The sequence below is a fragment of the Megascapheus bottae genome, chromosome 20 (genome assembly GCF_031878675.1).
Source record: "Megascapheus bottae isolate mThoBot1 chromosome 20, mThoBot2.hap1, whole genome shotgun sequence".
Taxonomy (NCBI): Eukaryota; Metazoa; Chordata; class Mammalia; order Rodentia; family Geomyidae; genus Megascapheus; species Megascapheus bottae.
In genome coordinates, this window is record NC_143528.1 from 39,225,581 (window position 1) to 39,240,774 (window position 15,194).

The 15,194-nt window shown below is 38.9% G+C and overlaps 1 protein-coding gene across 2 annotated transcripts in view; it reads left to right on the forward strand.

The window, feature by feature from the left end:
* The window catches only part of Fzd3 (frizzled class receptor 3), a 49,446-nt gene extending 40,741 nt beyond the window's left edge, over positions 1-8,705 (forward strand). For both annotated transcript variants that reach the window (XM_090353672.1, XM_090353673.1), the window contains 3 exons: positions 1,518-1,666; positions 2,338-2,571; positions 8,085-8,705. In XM_090353672.1, coding sequence (XP_090209798.1) covers positions 1,518-1,666; positions 2,338-2,571; positions 8,085-8,298 — 597 coding nt within the window. In that variant the 3' untranslated portion in view covers positions 8,299-8,705. The remainder of the gene's footprint in view (positions 1-1,517; positions 1,667-2,337; positions 2,572-8,084) is intronic.
* Positions 8,706-15,194: the final 6,489 nt, after the last annotated feature.

The window sequence follows — 15,194 nt, forward strand, 5'->3', positions numbered from 1 at the left end:
ATCCAAAATATGAGGTGTGGAGCTATGGCACATGTGGTTAAGTGCCAGCTGAACAAGAAAGCTGAACAAGCATGAGACTCTCAGTTCAAATACTAGTACCACCTAAAACACACACACACACACACACGCACGCACGCACGCACACACACTTTTCTTTCAAAATATATAATACATTCAAATGGTTCAAAACCAAAAGTCTGCAAAAGTGTATGGAAAGAATAATGCTTGCAGTATTTTATACCACAAAAGAAATAATAAAAATTATATCCTAAATCTCAAAATCAAAGCATCTAAAATGCAAGGTAACTAGAATCATACCATACTCTCTGCCCCCAGTATATTTGAAACAAATCAAACTTCTAAAAGAACTCATCTGATGAGGCTGGGCTCTGTGGCTCAGGCCTATTAATTCCTGAGGTCAGGGGATTGAAGTTCAAGAGCAACCCAAGCTTAAAAGTTTGTAAGAACTCTTTCAACCAGTGGCTGGGCGCAGTAGCATATACCTGTTTATCTCCAGCAAGGAGAGGAATCACAGTCCAGGCTGGCCTAGATATAAAGTAAGACTGCACCTTGAAAATAATGCAAAAAGAGGCTGAAGACAGAGTTCAAGTAATAGAACACCTGCCTAGCAAGTGTATAAGGCTTTGAGTTCAATTCCTGGGACTGCCATAGAAAAAAGAACTCAAATAAGCAAATAAATGTATATACAGTGCACTGGGTACCCAAGTCAGATACAGAAACAATAGAGGATAAACCATAAAGGAAACAAAGAGGAAAAAATAAAGAAATATCTTCATATCGTTACATAGAACATTGCTTATTTGAATTAGGGGAAGGAAGGGGAAAAACCAGATGATGAGTCAAAGGATGAACCAGTGTAACAGTGACATTCACAAGACAATATGTTGGAAATGAACTCTACAACTTGGAAGGGGTGGAGGGAGTAAACGAGGGAGAAAAACATGGGAAGGGGTAACAATGTTCAAGAAGCCATGTACCTACTACCTTACAAATGTAACTCTAATCCCTCTACATATCACTATGATAATAAAAAGTGAATTTTAAAAAAGAAAGAAAACTCACCTGACCAGCAACAAGAAAATGTGCTCTAGAGGAGAGCTAAAACAGCCTGCAGTGCCCTGGGTTGGATCATCAGCACCAGTTAGAAAATGATAACACATAATAAAAGAGAAGTGAAATGTTAATAGCTAATTGTGAAGTTAACCAAGAAGCCAACAGTATTTACCCCTCAATTCCTAGTCAAGCTTTATTTCCTAAGTTAGAAAACTTAGATATCTATAATCAGCCAGTAAGAGAAACAATAGGGTTCAATGCATAGAGTATAAAGTTATTGTCAGATGTTTAGCAGTGTTAATTTTCCATAAAATGAGAAAATTACCTCTTACCAATGAAAATACCACATTTATAGAACTATTTTACTTGCTGCTTATTTTATGTGTAATTATCCTTAATTGAAAGTTCTCTGTATATAAGTTGGTCTATTTTCCTTCCTGTAGGTTACCCAGATGAGTCGCCCAGACCTGATTCTCTTTCTAATGAAATACCTGATGGCTCTCATAGTTGGCATCCCCTCTATTTTTTGGGTTGGAAGCAAAAAGACTTGCTTTGAATGGGCAAGTTTTTTTCATGGCCGTAGGAAAAAAGAGTAAGTTAATAACTTCTCACAGTTTTCACAAAGCTCACATTTGGTGCAAGTTTTTTTGTGAAGTACTGGGACAAGATTGAAACTTGGAAGCTGGGTGTTGTAGTCATGTGTGTGGAGTTAGCACTCGGGAAGTAAGGTTGAAAGTTTGAAGCCAATCTGGGCTGCATGGCAAGATCTTGTTTCAAAGAACCAAGAATGGTTTGTTTGATCCTCAAAACATATCCGCCAAGATTGTAACTCCTCTCATAGTGGTACAAACCCATAACCCCGGGTAATTTGGGAGGCTGTGGCATGAAGACTATGACTGCAAGGCCAACCTAGTCTATAGAGAAAGACACTGTCTACAAAAAAGGACGGGGGATTGGAGGGGGAATGAGATTGTTAATTTCAGTTTAGAGAAGAGGAAAATAATGGGAGGAAGGAATAATGACGGGCCTAACTATATATTGCTAAATTTGGAACCCAAATCCTGATTTCCTATTCTAACACAGGCCTCTTTTAGGGGATAGAACGTTTTTGTCATGTTCTTTATTGTGTCAACAATGTTTCCCTAAATCAGTCCTAATAAAGAAAAACAGATTTCAAAAACAGCAGTGGTATAATGTCAGCACTGTTGATTATGTAATCAATGTTAATGTGTATCTTGAACTTGTTTGTATCGCATTGTGTAGGATAGTGAATGAGAGCCGACAGGTGCTACAGGAGCCTGACTTTGCTCAGTCGCTTCTGAGGGACCCAAACACACCTATTATAAGGAAATCAAGGGGAACTTCCACTCAAGGAACTTCCACACATGCTTCCTCCACTCAGCTGGCTATGGTGGATGATCAAAGAAGCAAAGCAGGAAGTGTCCACAGCAAAGTGAGCAGCTACCACGGAAGCCTACACAGGTCACGTGATGGCAGGTAAGTTCTATTCCTACTCTAATTTATTTCATATGTCAAATTACCATACACCTTAAGAGAGAACAAGAGCTAATTCTGAAGTATAAATTGAACACTATCAAGCCTCTCAAACTTTGCCTCGATAGTTGCTCCAGATTATGAGACTTCAAGTCACTCTAGGGGCTAGACACACACCTACAATCCTAGTTACTGGGCAGGCAGACATCAAGATTACTGCAATTCAAGGCCAGTACAGGCAAACAGTAAGACCTCATCTCAACCCACAAATACACTTGCCTGTGGTCCAAGCTGTGTGAGAGGTAGAGATAGCAGAAGTCCTGAGTCCTGACAGATTTTTATTTAAAATAATTCATTTTAAAATTTAAATAAAATTTTAAAAGGCAAAAGCAATAGTTATTGCAGATACTGAGTGGGGAAAAAGGGTGAATATAGTGGGCTTAGTAAGGCTAATATGGCATTCACCTGGGCTTTAGGAATCTAAACTTCGCTTACAAAATCAATAGGGCATAGATTTGCCCATCAGGCCATTGTTGTCCATGAGGCCATTGTTTGCCAGCCCTGTTTTCTGGGTCAGCAGAAGCACCCAGAGGAGGGAGTGATTCTGGCGGAAGGTGGAACATTTCATAAAAATGCTTCTTCCTGTATATAGCACTCCTCTAATCCCAGCTACTCAGGAGGATTACAGTTTAAGGCTAGCCTGAAAAAAGTTACTAAGATGCTGTCTGAAAAACAAGACAGGGAGGGGCCGGGAGTTTGGCCTAGTGGTAGAGTGCTTGCCTAGCATGCATGAAGACCTGGGTTTGATTCCTTGGTACCACATACTTAGGGGGAAAAAAAGCCGTAAGTGATGCTTAGGCTCAAGTGGTAGAGCTCTAGCCTTGAAAAAGTTCAAGGACAGTGCTCCGGCCCTGAGCTCAAGCCCAGGACTGGCAAAAACAAGACGGAGGGCTGAAAGCGTGGCATAGTGGTAGAGTGCTCACCTAGTGTGCACGAAACCCTGGGTTCCATTCCTTTGTACCACTTACACAGGAAAAAAAAAAAGGTGGAAGTGGTATTGTGGCTCAAGTGGTAGAGTGCTAGCCTTAAGAAAGCTCAGGGAGAGTGCCCAGGACTGGCAAAAATAAAAACCAAAACCAAGATGGATTCAATACATGTTATTCCAGCTACTCCAGAGACAGAGGTGGAAGGACTGAGGTCTGATCTGACTTTAGGAAAGTTAATACTAGACCCTATCTGAAAACCAAACTAAAGCAAAAGGATTAGGGGTGTGACTCAAGTGGTAGAGCACTTACCTAGTGAGCACAAAACCCTGATTCAGTCCCCAGTACTTGGAAAAAGAGGAGAAGAAGCAAAGTCAGATGTGGTGCTGTGGCTCAAGTGGTAGAGTGCTAGCTTTGAACATTAGAAGTTCAGGGATAGTGCCCAGACCAGAGTTAAAGCCCAGGACCGACAACAACAACAACAAAAGGAAGAGAAGAACATAGAGGGAGGAAAGGAAAGGAAAAGAGAGAGGAAGTGAGGGAGGAAATGTCTCACAGAGGGACTAAGTCTGGCTGTTTGTTTTTCTGGTTAAATCTGAAGGCCATGACACTAAAAACAGAAACTTACTAGGAGCTTTGGAGACCTTCCTTGCAGAGTTTATTGGAGAGTTTGGCGGTAGAAAGAGAAAACGCTAGAAGAAAGATCTTCAGAAAGAATAAGAGTTGGTGATAGATTAATATTAGTAGCTGTCCTAGAGATATTCTTTACCTTTTTAAGATTTCAAGTTTGGAAAACTAAAAAATGAAAATTGGGAGCATTCTGCCCCATCAGACAATCTGCTTCTACAGCTGTTTTGTAGCCTGTCTGTTTCAGTCTGGCCTTCTCTCTTTCCTCCCCCATATCCTACTGTAGAATGCATTCCTGTATAATTTTTTCAATGGATTTCCTCCCTTTTTTTGCCTTTCTTAAAAAAAAGATTCTTGTAGCTGAGCACGGTGGCTCACGCCTGTAATCCTAGCTACTTAGGAGGCTGAGATCTGAGGATCAAGGTTCAAAGCCAGCCTGGACACAAAAGGACCTGAGCACAAAAGGACATGAGCCTCTTATCTCCAATTAACCTCTAGAAAACAGAAATGGGGCTTGGCCCAAGGGTAGGGCAGTAGCCTTGAGCTGAAGAGCTCCGGGACAACACCCAGGCCTGGGGTAGGGGGTAGCCTTGAGCTGTAGAGCTCAGGGACAGGGACTGTGCCCAGGCCAAGTTTAAGCCACATGAACCACCCCCCCTCCATACACACATGCACAAAGATTCTTGAAAGATTCTTGTCAAAAAGGTAATGTACAAAAAAGAAAAAGGCCAAAAAAAAGGTGATGTACAGAAGGGTTACAGCTACATAAGTCTGGTAAAGAGTTCCTTCCTTCCTTCCTTCCTTCCTTCCTTCCTTCCTTCCTTCCTTCCTTCTTTCCTTCCTTTCCTTCCTTTCCTTCCTTTCCTTATTTATTTACTTATTTGTCATGGAACTTGAACTATGGACCTTGGCAAGATTCCTGAGCTCTTCAGCTCAAGGCTACCACCCTATCCCTTGAGCCACCGTGCCACTTCCGGTTTTCTGGTGGTTAATTGGAGATAAGAGTCTCACAGACTTTAGTGCCCAGGCTGCCTTTGAACCGTGATCCTCAGATTTCAGCCTCCTGAGTAGTTAGGATTACAGGCATGAGCCACCTTGCCCAGCAAGAGTACATTTCCTTTTGGACTATGTTACCCTTTCCTTGCTCTTCTTTTTGCTTGCTTGCTTGCTTGCTTCTCTCTCTCTCTCTCTCTCTCTCTCTCTCTCTCTCTCTCTCTCTCTCTCTCTCTCTCTCTCTCTCTGTCTCTCTCTCTCTCTGTCTCTCTCTCTCTCTCTCTGTCTCTCTCTCTCTCTCATGGTCATGGGGCTCGAATTTCGGGCCTGGGTGCTGTCTCTGAGCTGTTCAGCTCAAGGCTACTACCCTACCTCTTGAGCCATAGCCTCACTTCCCATTTTCTAGATGAGAGTCTCACAGTACTGGGATCCTCAGGTCTCAGCCTCCTGAGTAACTAGGATTACAGGTATGAACCACCAAACCTGGCTTTCTTTTTGATTTCTAACTTGATCTGCTACCCTGTATTTCAATCTTTCTTTGATTTCCTTTTCTTTGTCTTACCAGACCTTTGAAATGAAATGAACATTTTAAATATTTTATTCTGTCCTTCATCCTTTTAACTCTAGTCTTTTTTTCTGAGCTGTACAATCTAACACATTTTTTTTTTTTTTGTCAGTTGTGGGGCTTGAACACTCTGGGCATGGGCTTTGTTCCTGAGCTCTTCAGCTCAAGGCTATTGTTCTACTACTTGAACCACAACACCAATTAACCACCTGGCGGTTATGAGTCTCATGGACTTTGAACCATGATCCTCAGATCTCAGCCTCCTGATTGGCTAGGATTGCAGGCATGAGCCACCAGTGCTTGGCTTCTAACATGTTTTAAACCATGTCCAAAGAGCCTTTCTCTTTCCTGGTTTCTTTCCTTCCTCTCAGCGATTCTGTAGGAGAAATATTCTTAATGCCAAAGCAATTTTTTTTTGTCAGTTCTAGGCCTTGAATTTAGGGCCTGAGCACTGTCCTTGGGCTTTCTCAAGGTTAGAGCTCTACCACTTGAGCCACAGCACCGGCTTTTTTTCTATGTATGTGGTACTGAGAAATCGAACCTGGATCTTCGTGCATGCACTCTACCACTAAGCCAAACACTCAGCCCACAAAACAATTTTTTAAAGCCAGCTATCTTCTGGGTTTCCCCTACCCTTCTTTCCTTTTGCTGTGCTTGGGGATCAAACCCAGGGCCTTGCACATGTTAGGTAAGGGACTAGGTGAGCTATAATTCCTAGCTGCCCTTCCCCATTGTTTCTCACTTGAGCTGTATACAGCTTAGCCCTTGGTTATTTGAGATAGGTTCTTGGTGTGTGGCTGAGGCTAACCTTGAACTCAGCTTCCAGAAGGCTGGGATTCAAAACTGCACATCAGCTGTTTGTTCTTAGAAACATAACTTAAACCATTTTATTTGGGCTAGGAGAATAGCCTTGGGCCTCACACTCCAGTACTTCAAGGAACCAAAATATATATATATATATACATATGAACAAACAAATATATATATTTGTAGATAGATATAGATATATTCATTATTATTACACTGCCTTTTGTCTTAAATAAATTTTACCAAAAAGTGTATGAACAAAAGATATTTTAAACAGATATTTCTTGAGGCACTAGAAGTTAAAAGATAAAATATGGTCCTTACTCTGAAAGCACTCACTATTAAGTCAAAAAGATTGATAAATAGCATGCTAGCTCTATAAGCAAAGAACTAATAAAAAAATGTAATTGGTTTTCATGACCTTGACTGGCCTAGAGCTAAGTTTCTCATTCCTTGTAACAGGAGTTTTTAATATTCTTGCCTGTGTTGGAGCTCAGTGAGTCAGGATTGCAACAAAAGGAAATTTAATGGCCCCACTGCTGCCTTTCATGATAAGAACAGTAATGGAGGAAGACTCTCACATTTAGCTTTGTAGCCCAGCTAATGTGCAGGAAACTGATCATGAGCTAAGAGTACAGAGAATTTGCTGCTGTGAGGATTGAGGCTATAGAGTATTAGGATGTAGCTTGCAAGTAGATGGTATGTCTGTGAATTAGCATCTTCACAACCTGAAACCCTAAGGAAAGCATTAAAATCATTTATAGATAGTTAATCAGCTGCTAATGAGGTTATTGGAAAAGACGCTATGTACACAGACGTCATCAGAGCTTAGCAGTTCATTCATTTGCTATTTATTTTTCTTTCTTTTTGGGGGGGTGCTGGGGGTTGGGTACACTAACTTCTCCATTGATCTTTTCTTCTCTTCCAATTCTGGTTTCTTAGTAATTTTTTTTTGGGGGGGGGGGCGTCCTGTGGCTTGAACTCTGCCTGGGTGTTGTCCCTGAGCTCTTCAGCTCAAGACTACCATCCTACCCTTGAGCCAAGCCCCACTTCCCGTTTTCTAGATGTTAACTGAAGATAAAAAGTCTCAGGTCCATTTATGTCGGGCTGGCTTTCAACCATGATCCATAGATCTCACCCTCCTGAGTAGTTAGGATTACAGGTGTGAGCCACCATGCCTGGCTCTTAGTAAGATCTGAGTTTGCATTGCGAGTGAGTAAAACCACCTCTCCCTAAACTGCCCTATTTCCCAGAAATTATTTCTGGTGAGAAAGTATTTCTCCCAGTCAGCCTGCCTACTGGATTTTAGTTTTTGTCATTTTGCAGCAAGTAGGATGTTCGTTCTGAGCCTGAGTGGGTTAGCCATGTCAGATAATTCTAGGTGATGAATGAAAGTACTCGAAACAATCAGACGGTGGTTACCACTTCCTCATAGTTGGTTTCCCAAGCATTTTATTAACTGAGGCACTTTGATCAGCATCAGTAGTGATAGACATAAGTGTGTTTGGTTACCCACTTCAAAATCCACTCTCCTCTACTAGGTACACACCCTGCAGTTACCGAGGAATGGAAGAGAGACTACCTCATGGCAGCATGTCACGACTAACTGACCACTCCAGGCACAGTAGCTCCCACCGGCTCAACGAGCAGTCCCGACATGGCAGCACCAGAGATCTCAGTAACAATCCCATGACCCACATCACCCACGGCACCAGCATGAATCGTGTCATCGAAGAAGACGGAACCAGTGCTTAACTTGTCTCATCTGAGATGAAAATGTGTTTTGTTAAAAGCAGGTTTATCCTTTGCCTTCGCATGACTGATTGCTGTAACTCACTGTCACCCTGCTTTCAGTCGAGCACAACGTGTCCGTTGAGAAGGTAGAGTCTTGCTTTTTGTATCATGTCCAATTTGGAATACCCACCAAGGCATCCAAACCACTAAGAGTTATAGCATTACAAAAAAAAATAATTCTTTCTAGGTTGTGAAGAGATAATTATTTGTCTGGTGAGCATTTTTATAAGCCCACTTATTTTCTATTTAGAAAAATCCCAAATGTGTGGTGTCTGCTTTGTAGTGACTTTGATATAATAATATGAACTAGTTGTGAGATAGCATTCTGGTAGCTCTGTTAATAAAACAAAGTTTCAGAATTAAAGAAATTTTCTATGCAAGGCTTATTTCTCAGATGAATAGTAAGACTTTGTAGTTTTATTTCCACTACGTGAGAAAAAGAACTGTTTTTCAATTGTAGGAGACTTCGATAAATCAGCAAGGGTATTTTAGCTAATGAGATACAAGTGTAACCTAAGAGCCTGATTAGTCTATGGGAGGATCTCTTAAAATTCTATCCACACAGTCCTCTGCTGGATATATTCAGGATTTGGATTAGCAAATGGAGGAAAAGCAGAGATGGCCATATTTCCCCCCTGTAGTTGGTGTTGTTTTTAGTACTTTTGTAAATATTACTTTTACTGACTTTTATACTATCCATATGCATGATGGAAAAATCTTAATTGGTAGCCATCTTTTCCCAAGTAACAGTATTGATTCATAGAGAATTTCTTGTTCAGATCTGCTCCGTGGAGGCATGTAATAAGATAAGCATCACACATTATAAGGTCGTTTGTGGTAACAAAATGGTGAACTATTTTCCCTGTGTTCATTGTTGTAATTTTCTACAGTGAGATGTGACATTACCAAAGCCACCAGACCTTGGGATAAAGGCCTCTTTGACAGTGAGCTGACTGTGCACTTGCATTGCCCAGGAGCCATGTAGCTACAGCTAGCTACTAGTTGGCTACAGTTAGCTACAACTTTCACCACGTACTCTGTTCCATTTCTGGATCGTTGTATTGACAGCTAACTATATTCAAAGTCACGATTAATTTGGGTACTTGAAATCATTGTAGCATGATTAGTCTTGTTACAAAATCTTTTAATCAGAAAAATATCAAAAAGTCAAAAATCTTCGACATTTTATCTTGTGCTATTTAGACAATTTACAGTATGAACTGTGAATTTTATTAGGCATGAAATTGATTGGAAGAAAAAGAAAAATTTCTGGAAAATGCTGATCCTCGAGCGTGAGTGCAGGTAAGAATCACTTGGGGCAGTTGTGACACCCAGCATCCTTCTTCTTACCCACTAGGAAGTGCTATTTAACTAAAGAAAAAAGAGGGAAAAAGAAAAGCTTTCCAAGTGATTCTGATTTGCAGTCAGGCTTGCAACCTATTATCCCTGATACCATCTGATGACATCACATGATACCACGTGAAGATCTGTCGTATCAATGATATGCTTTCACATCATTACCTAATCCAATTGTTTTCTGCTTTATTGTCTGTTAGAAAATGCAGGAATCTTGGCTTCGCTCCTAGAGAGTTTTATTCAGTAAAGTTAAGGTGGTAGGATTTTAAAATCTGTATTTATAAAAATATCACAGGTTATTCTTATGCAGATAATCCAAGAACCACACTTAGAACATACTAGACTCCAGAGATGCCTGGCTCTGCCATATGATAGTTTTTTGACCTTTAACAAGTCAGTGTCTCTGAGTCTAGGTTCCCTTGTTTGAAAATGAAGATTGAAGATTCATATCTACTCTACCTACCTCACAAAGTTGTCAGTTAAGATCAAATGAAAACAACCATATGAAAACCATACAGCATCATGAAATATAAGGGATTAAGTTTATTGAGAATTTAAGAGATTCAGTAGAGGACTACTATAATATGTTTCTGGATATATTTAATTCATGTATACATTCCTTGTTTAGCCTTTAAAACTAAAGATGCCAAGGAACAAGGTGTTGGAAAAGAAGCTTTTATCCAACAGAAGAGTCAGTTTTATGAAAGTCCTAACTTATTTGAATATCATGCTTCTTTCAACATACATATATCTTATTATGAATTATTCTTTATCAGATACATTTGAATATTTGGCCCAAAATGTTTTTCTTTTCTCTACTCTCCTCAGTCTTGGAACTGGAGTTACCACTGAAACAGAGAAATCTGAGTTCTACATAGCTTACGACTAACCCTTCCTCTATTAACTCATCTACAAGTTGAATTTATGAGGCTTTTGTCAGAGAATCTCTCCTGAGAACAGCATAAGTGAACCAAAACAAACATTCACAAACAAAAATAAGTAGTTAAATAAAAGGTGCCAGTTTGAGCGCAAAGATGTTGTCATCTAGCACCATCTGCATTGCATTATCAACTGCCAAAATGTTCCTTGGTTTCTCATACTAGTGGGCCAAGTATTGACAGCTAAGTGAACGTTGCTATGAAAATCTTAACTTTGTGCTTCCAGATCTTAGTATGTTTATCAGTATCTTCTCTGTTAAACTAGTTGTTGCTGCATATGTAGAATGCTATGCTGACATTCCACTTACTTTCAATAAGTACCATAATTTTTCCCCACAAAATTTATGTAATATTGTTAGTCCATTGTTCTAAGTAGCTGTGTTTAGTTTGGCTTACTCTGCCAGATTAGTGCTCCAAGTTAATTAGTTTTTCTTTTTGAAGAAACTATTGTAGAAAATAGCGCAACAGTAGCTTCAAGTTTCAGCTCACTTAAACTAATTTCAACACAAGTTTGGACGGTGAATTTTCATCCCATATGTTTAATTTGTGTCATGATTGGCATATGCTAACATTTAGTGTTTTATTTGCTCAATTGACAACTGAGAAAATAATAGTTCTATTTAATAAATTATCAAAAATTTTGTAAAGTCTTGTGGTTTCAGTGATATTGTTTTATTTAGTAACCTAGGCAAAAAGACCCAAGACGCTATTAAGCTCAAAACAGTTTGTTAGAAATAGTAACAATTAAGTCAGGCGCCAGTTGCTCACGCCTATAATCCTGGCTACTCAGGATGCTGAGATCTGAGGATCCCAGTTCAGAGCAAACCCAGGCACCAAAGTCCATGAGACTCTCACCTCCAATTATGCACCAGAAAACCAGGAGTAGATCTGTGGCTTAAGTAGTAGAGCGCTAGCCTTGAGCTGAAGAACTCAGAGATAACACACAATTTGAGTTCAAGCCCCACAATGGACAAAAAAAACCAACAATTCGAACAACTAATGCAAGATTTAGCACATAGTAAGTTTTTCAGTAAATATTTAATGAATAATTCATGCCACTCAGTTTGCTTTTATCCTAGTAATGTATTTCATGTATTTCAGTGAAGTCAAATGAATAACATATGCATATATTACACTACATGACAGTTTTCCTAGATTAAAAATCCATGTTACTGTTTTAATTAAAGAAAAAAAAATATATGCACATACACACACAAGCCTGTGCTTACTCTAAAGCCAAGTGTGGTGGTATGCATCTATAATTCAAGCTATTCCAGCTAAAATCAATAGGACAAGTAGTTCAAGGTCAGTCTGGGCTAGAGCATAGCTTTAGTGGTAGAGTGTCTTCCTGATATACGTGAGGCCTTGAGTGTTATCCTTAACACCACTGGAAGAGAAGTAATTAAAGCTCCTGTTACTCTTATGCTTAACTAGATTTCTGTGTACTAGTTGATGAGTATTTTAATCAATTATTTTTTTCTTTCTTTGCTGCTGTTTTAGAATAGATTTATAAAACTGTGAGAATCTCTAAATGAGAACATTGTGCTGAATTTCAGCCTACTTCATTAGTTTGAGTTCATAGCTGAAAGTACCTACCTTAGTTCATACTCTATCCCATGAAATACAAGTACATTTATTGTTTTGAAAACAATAGACCATTTTTTGACATGGTAAATTGGAGCTTAGAAGATACTGATATACCAAAATTTCAGTATATTTTTTATATTGCTTTTTGACATGGCAAAGGTACATTTACATGTTCATATTTGGATGACTTAGGAAAATTCCATTGGTCATAGAACCCAATTATGATGTGAACTGGAATGCAAATGAGGTTATCTTTGGTCTCCTCCCACCTCACTAGACTGTAAAGGTCAAGTGAGAAAACATGTATCATTGCTCTAAACCAAGGGCTGCCCTACTGATACAATTTGTGTTAGCAGTATCTATAGAAAACAAGATGATGGTCTTCGGTAGTATCTATGTTTAACATCAGCAACCATTAGACCATTAGACTAATATTCATTTGGTATAAACTTAACCTTAAAAAAAAAAGTTTTTAGGCCAGGCACAGTGGCTCACACCTGTAATCATAACCACTCAGGAGGCTGAGATCTGAGGATCAAGGTTCAAAGCCAGCCCAGGCACTAAAGTCCATGAGACTCTTATCTCCAATTAACCACCAGAAAACGAAGTGGCGCTATGGCTCAAGGGGTAGGAAGGTAGCCTTGAGTTGAAGAGCTCAGGGACAGTGCGTAGGCCCAGAGTTCAAGTCCCCTCTCCTCCCCCCCCAAAAAAGTTAAAGATTGTCAAGAGTATTCCATTGTTCTGTCTTCTTATTCTTCTTATGTACGGAACACCACAGTATACACTCTGATTTTACATGGTTGAACTTGTAGGTCACTTCCACCAGATGCATGAGGATCTCTTTTATATGGGATTGTATGAGCACATTTGCTTGGCTTGACTGGAATTTATAAGAAAAAATACAAAGATTAACATAGCCTTCTATCTTTTTTCTTTGAGAAACTTTATGTATCTAATATTCTACCGCGACTGAGTTTTGTAAAGGGTAATTACTACAATTGGTTGGTTTTCATCATGGCAAAAGTATAAATTTCAAGTTACAACATTTCAAGAATTTTTTTATGTACCTGAAAGTGTAATGTACTAGTTTTTCCCCATTCTTCACATGGAGGTATAGAAAAGGTAGTGGTTTTGTAAAATCTAGGCTTATAAAGGAACTCAAATCTTTCAAACTTCTTTCATGCCTTCTTATGACAAAATAAGAAGTATTCACATTTAATGGAGTTATGTTTTTTACTAGCTACATAATATATATAATATATACATATATGTATGTATTATATATATATATATATATATATATATATATATATATATAATGCCAGTCATGGGGCTTGAACTCAGGGCCTGGGCACTATCCTTGGGCTTTCTCTATCCTTGAGCCACAGCACCACTTCTGACTTTTTCTGTGTATGTGGTACTAAGGCATCAAACCCAGGGCTTTATGCATGCTAGGCAATCATTACCACTAGACCACGCTCCTGGCCCCAAGCTATATAACCTTATGACAATAATTCTTTCATAGTTCTTCACTATTTCATTCTCTTCTTACCTTGGTTTTTGTTTTATTTACTGTTTTGGGGGGCTTGAATTCAAGGTCCCTGAGTCTGAGATCTTAGCATCTGTATTCAACGATAGCGCAAGCAGATAAATCTTAGAGATTCTTATCTCCACTGAACTAGCAGAAATCTGGAACTGGAGATGTGGCTTCAGAGACAGTACAAGTAAAACATGAAGCCCTAGTGCATGCCCCAGTGTGGGGACACACACACATACAGGACTGGATGTGAGCAATTTTATAATATATGTTCAAGAAACAGCTGAACAGAAAGCTTTTTAGAGTACCTTCTCATCCCAGCTCTTCCTCCCAACCTCTCAGAGGCTGTTAAAACCAGAGTGATTATTGCTGGGAACGTGGCTTACCGATAGAGTGCTTACCTAACATGTATGAGATTCTAAGTTCAATTCCGTGTTATCACATAAAGAGCAAGTAAAATCAATATAAAAAAGAAACTACATAAATCACAAGTTTTTCAAGGAAATTCTGCTTTGTCTTATTACTAAATTTCAAAGATGCTTGATCCATCTGAAGCAAACGCCTATAGAGAATACATGGTATATAAGCCTTTCACTGAGTGTATGTTTGGTTTTCAAGCTTTAATGATGAGCTACTGTCGTATTATCACTTAGCGGTAAAATAATTCTCTCCTTTTACATCTAATATAAACTCAAATTTTGCTAATTGTAGAATTTTATCTTTTTGTAGACTAATAAAATAACGACTACTATGTAATATAGTCAACAAATTTGTCATAAAATGCCACTTAAAGTTTTTCTTTATACCTGTCTCAGGTTATAAGAATAAAAGTAGAAGATTATAAGAAAGAATATAAAAATATAAAATTCCTATCTAGGAAATCCCCAATTGTATGACCTAAAAAGCGGTAAATTAGATTTTTCCAATATCAGAGTCCATATTGCTATGTAAGTAAGTTATATTGTTAAGAATAATATAGATAACAGCTAATCCAGCAAAGGCTAATAATCTAGTATCTAGTACACTCTAAAACACTCTGGGTGTCTTGGTTTTGGGTAAATGTTTATACTGGAGAGAATTAGCTTTGAACTCAATAATTGCTTGGTAAACTTCCTCAGTGAAAAGCTCACAGTACTGTGGGCCCTCCCTTATTCATATTCTGTCTGACCTGTTTTTCAAATACCACAACCCCCAAACCTTCCCACCTGCATTCTATCCCCAGTATTCTTGTCAATACTTCCAAAGTCCAATGGTAGGAAGAAAGACATTTTCACTTCAAAATGTGTCTGCAGCCTTATACCTCACTTAAAGAGAATAACATTATTAAGGGAAAAAAAGATTAAAAAAACAAATAATTCTCAATGAGCACAACATGAAACTCTATTTTAAAACTGGAAATTATTTTGTTAATGTTGGGAGCATTTAGAAATCTGCCGCTT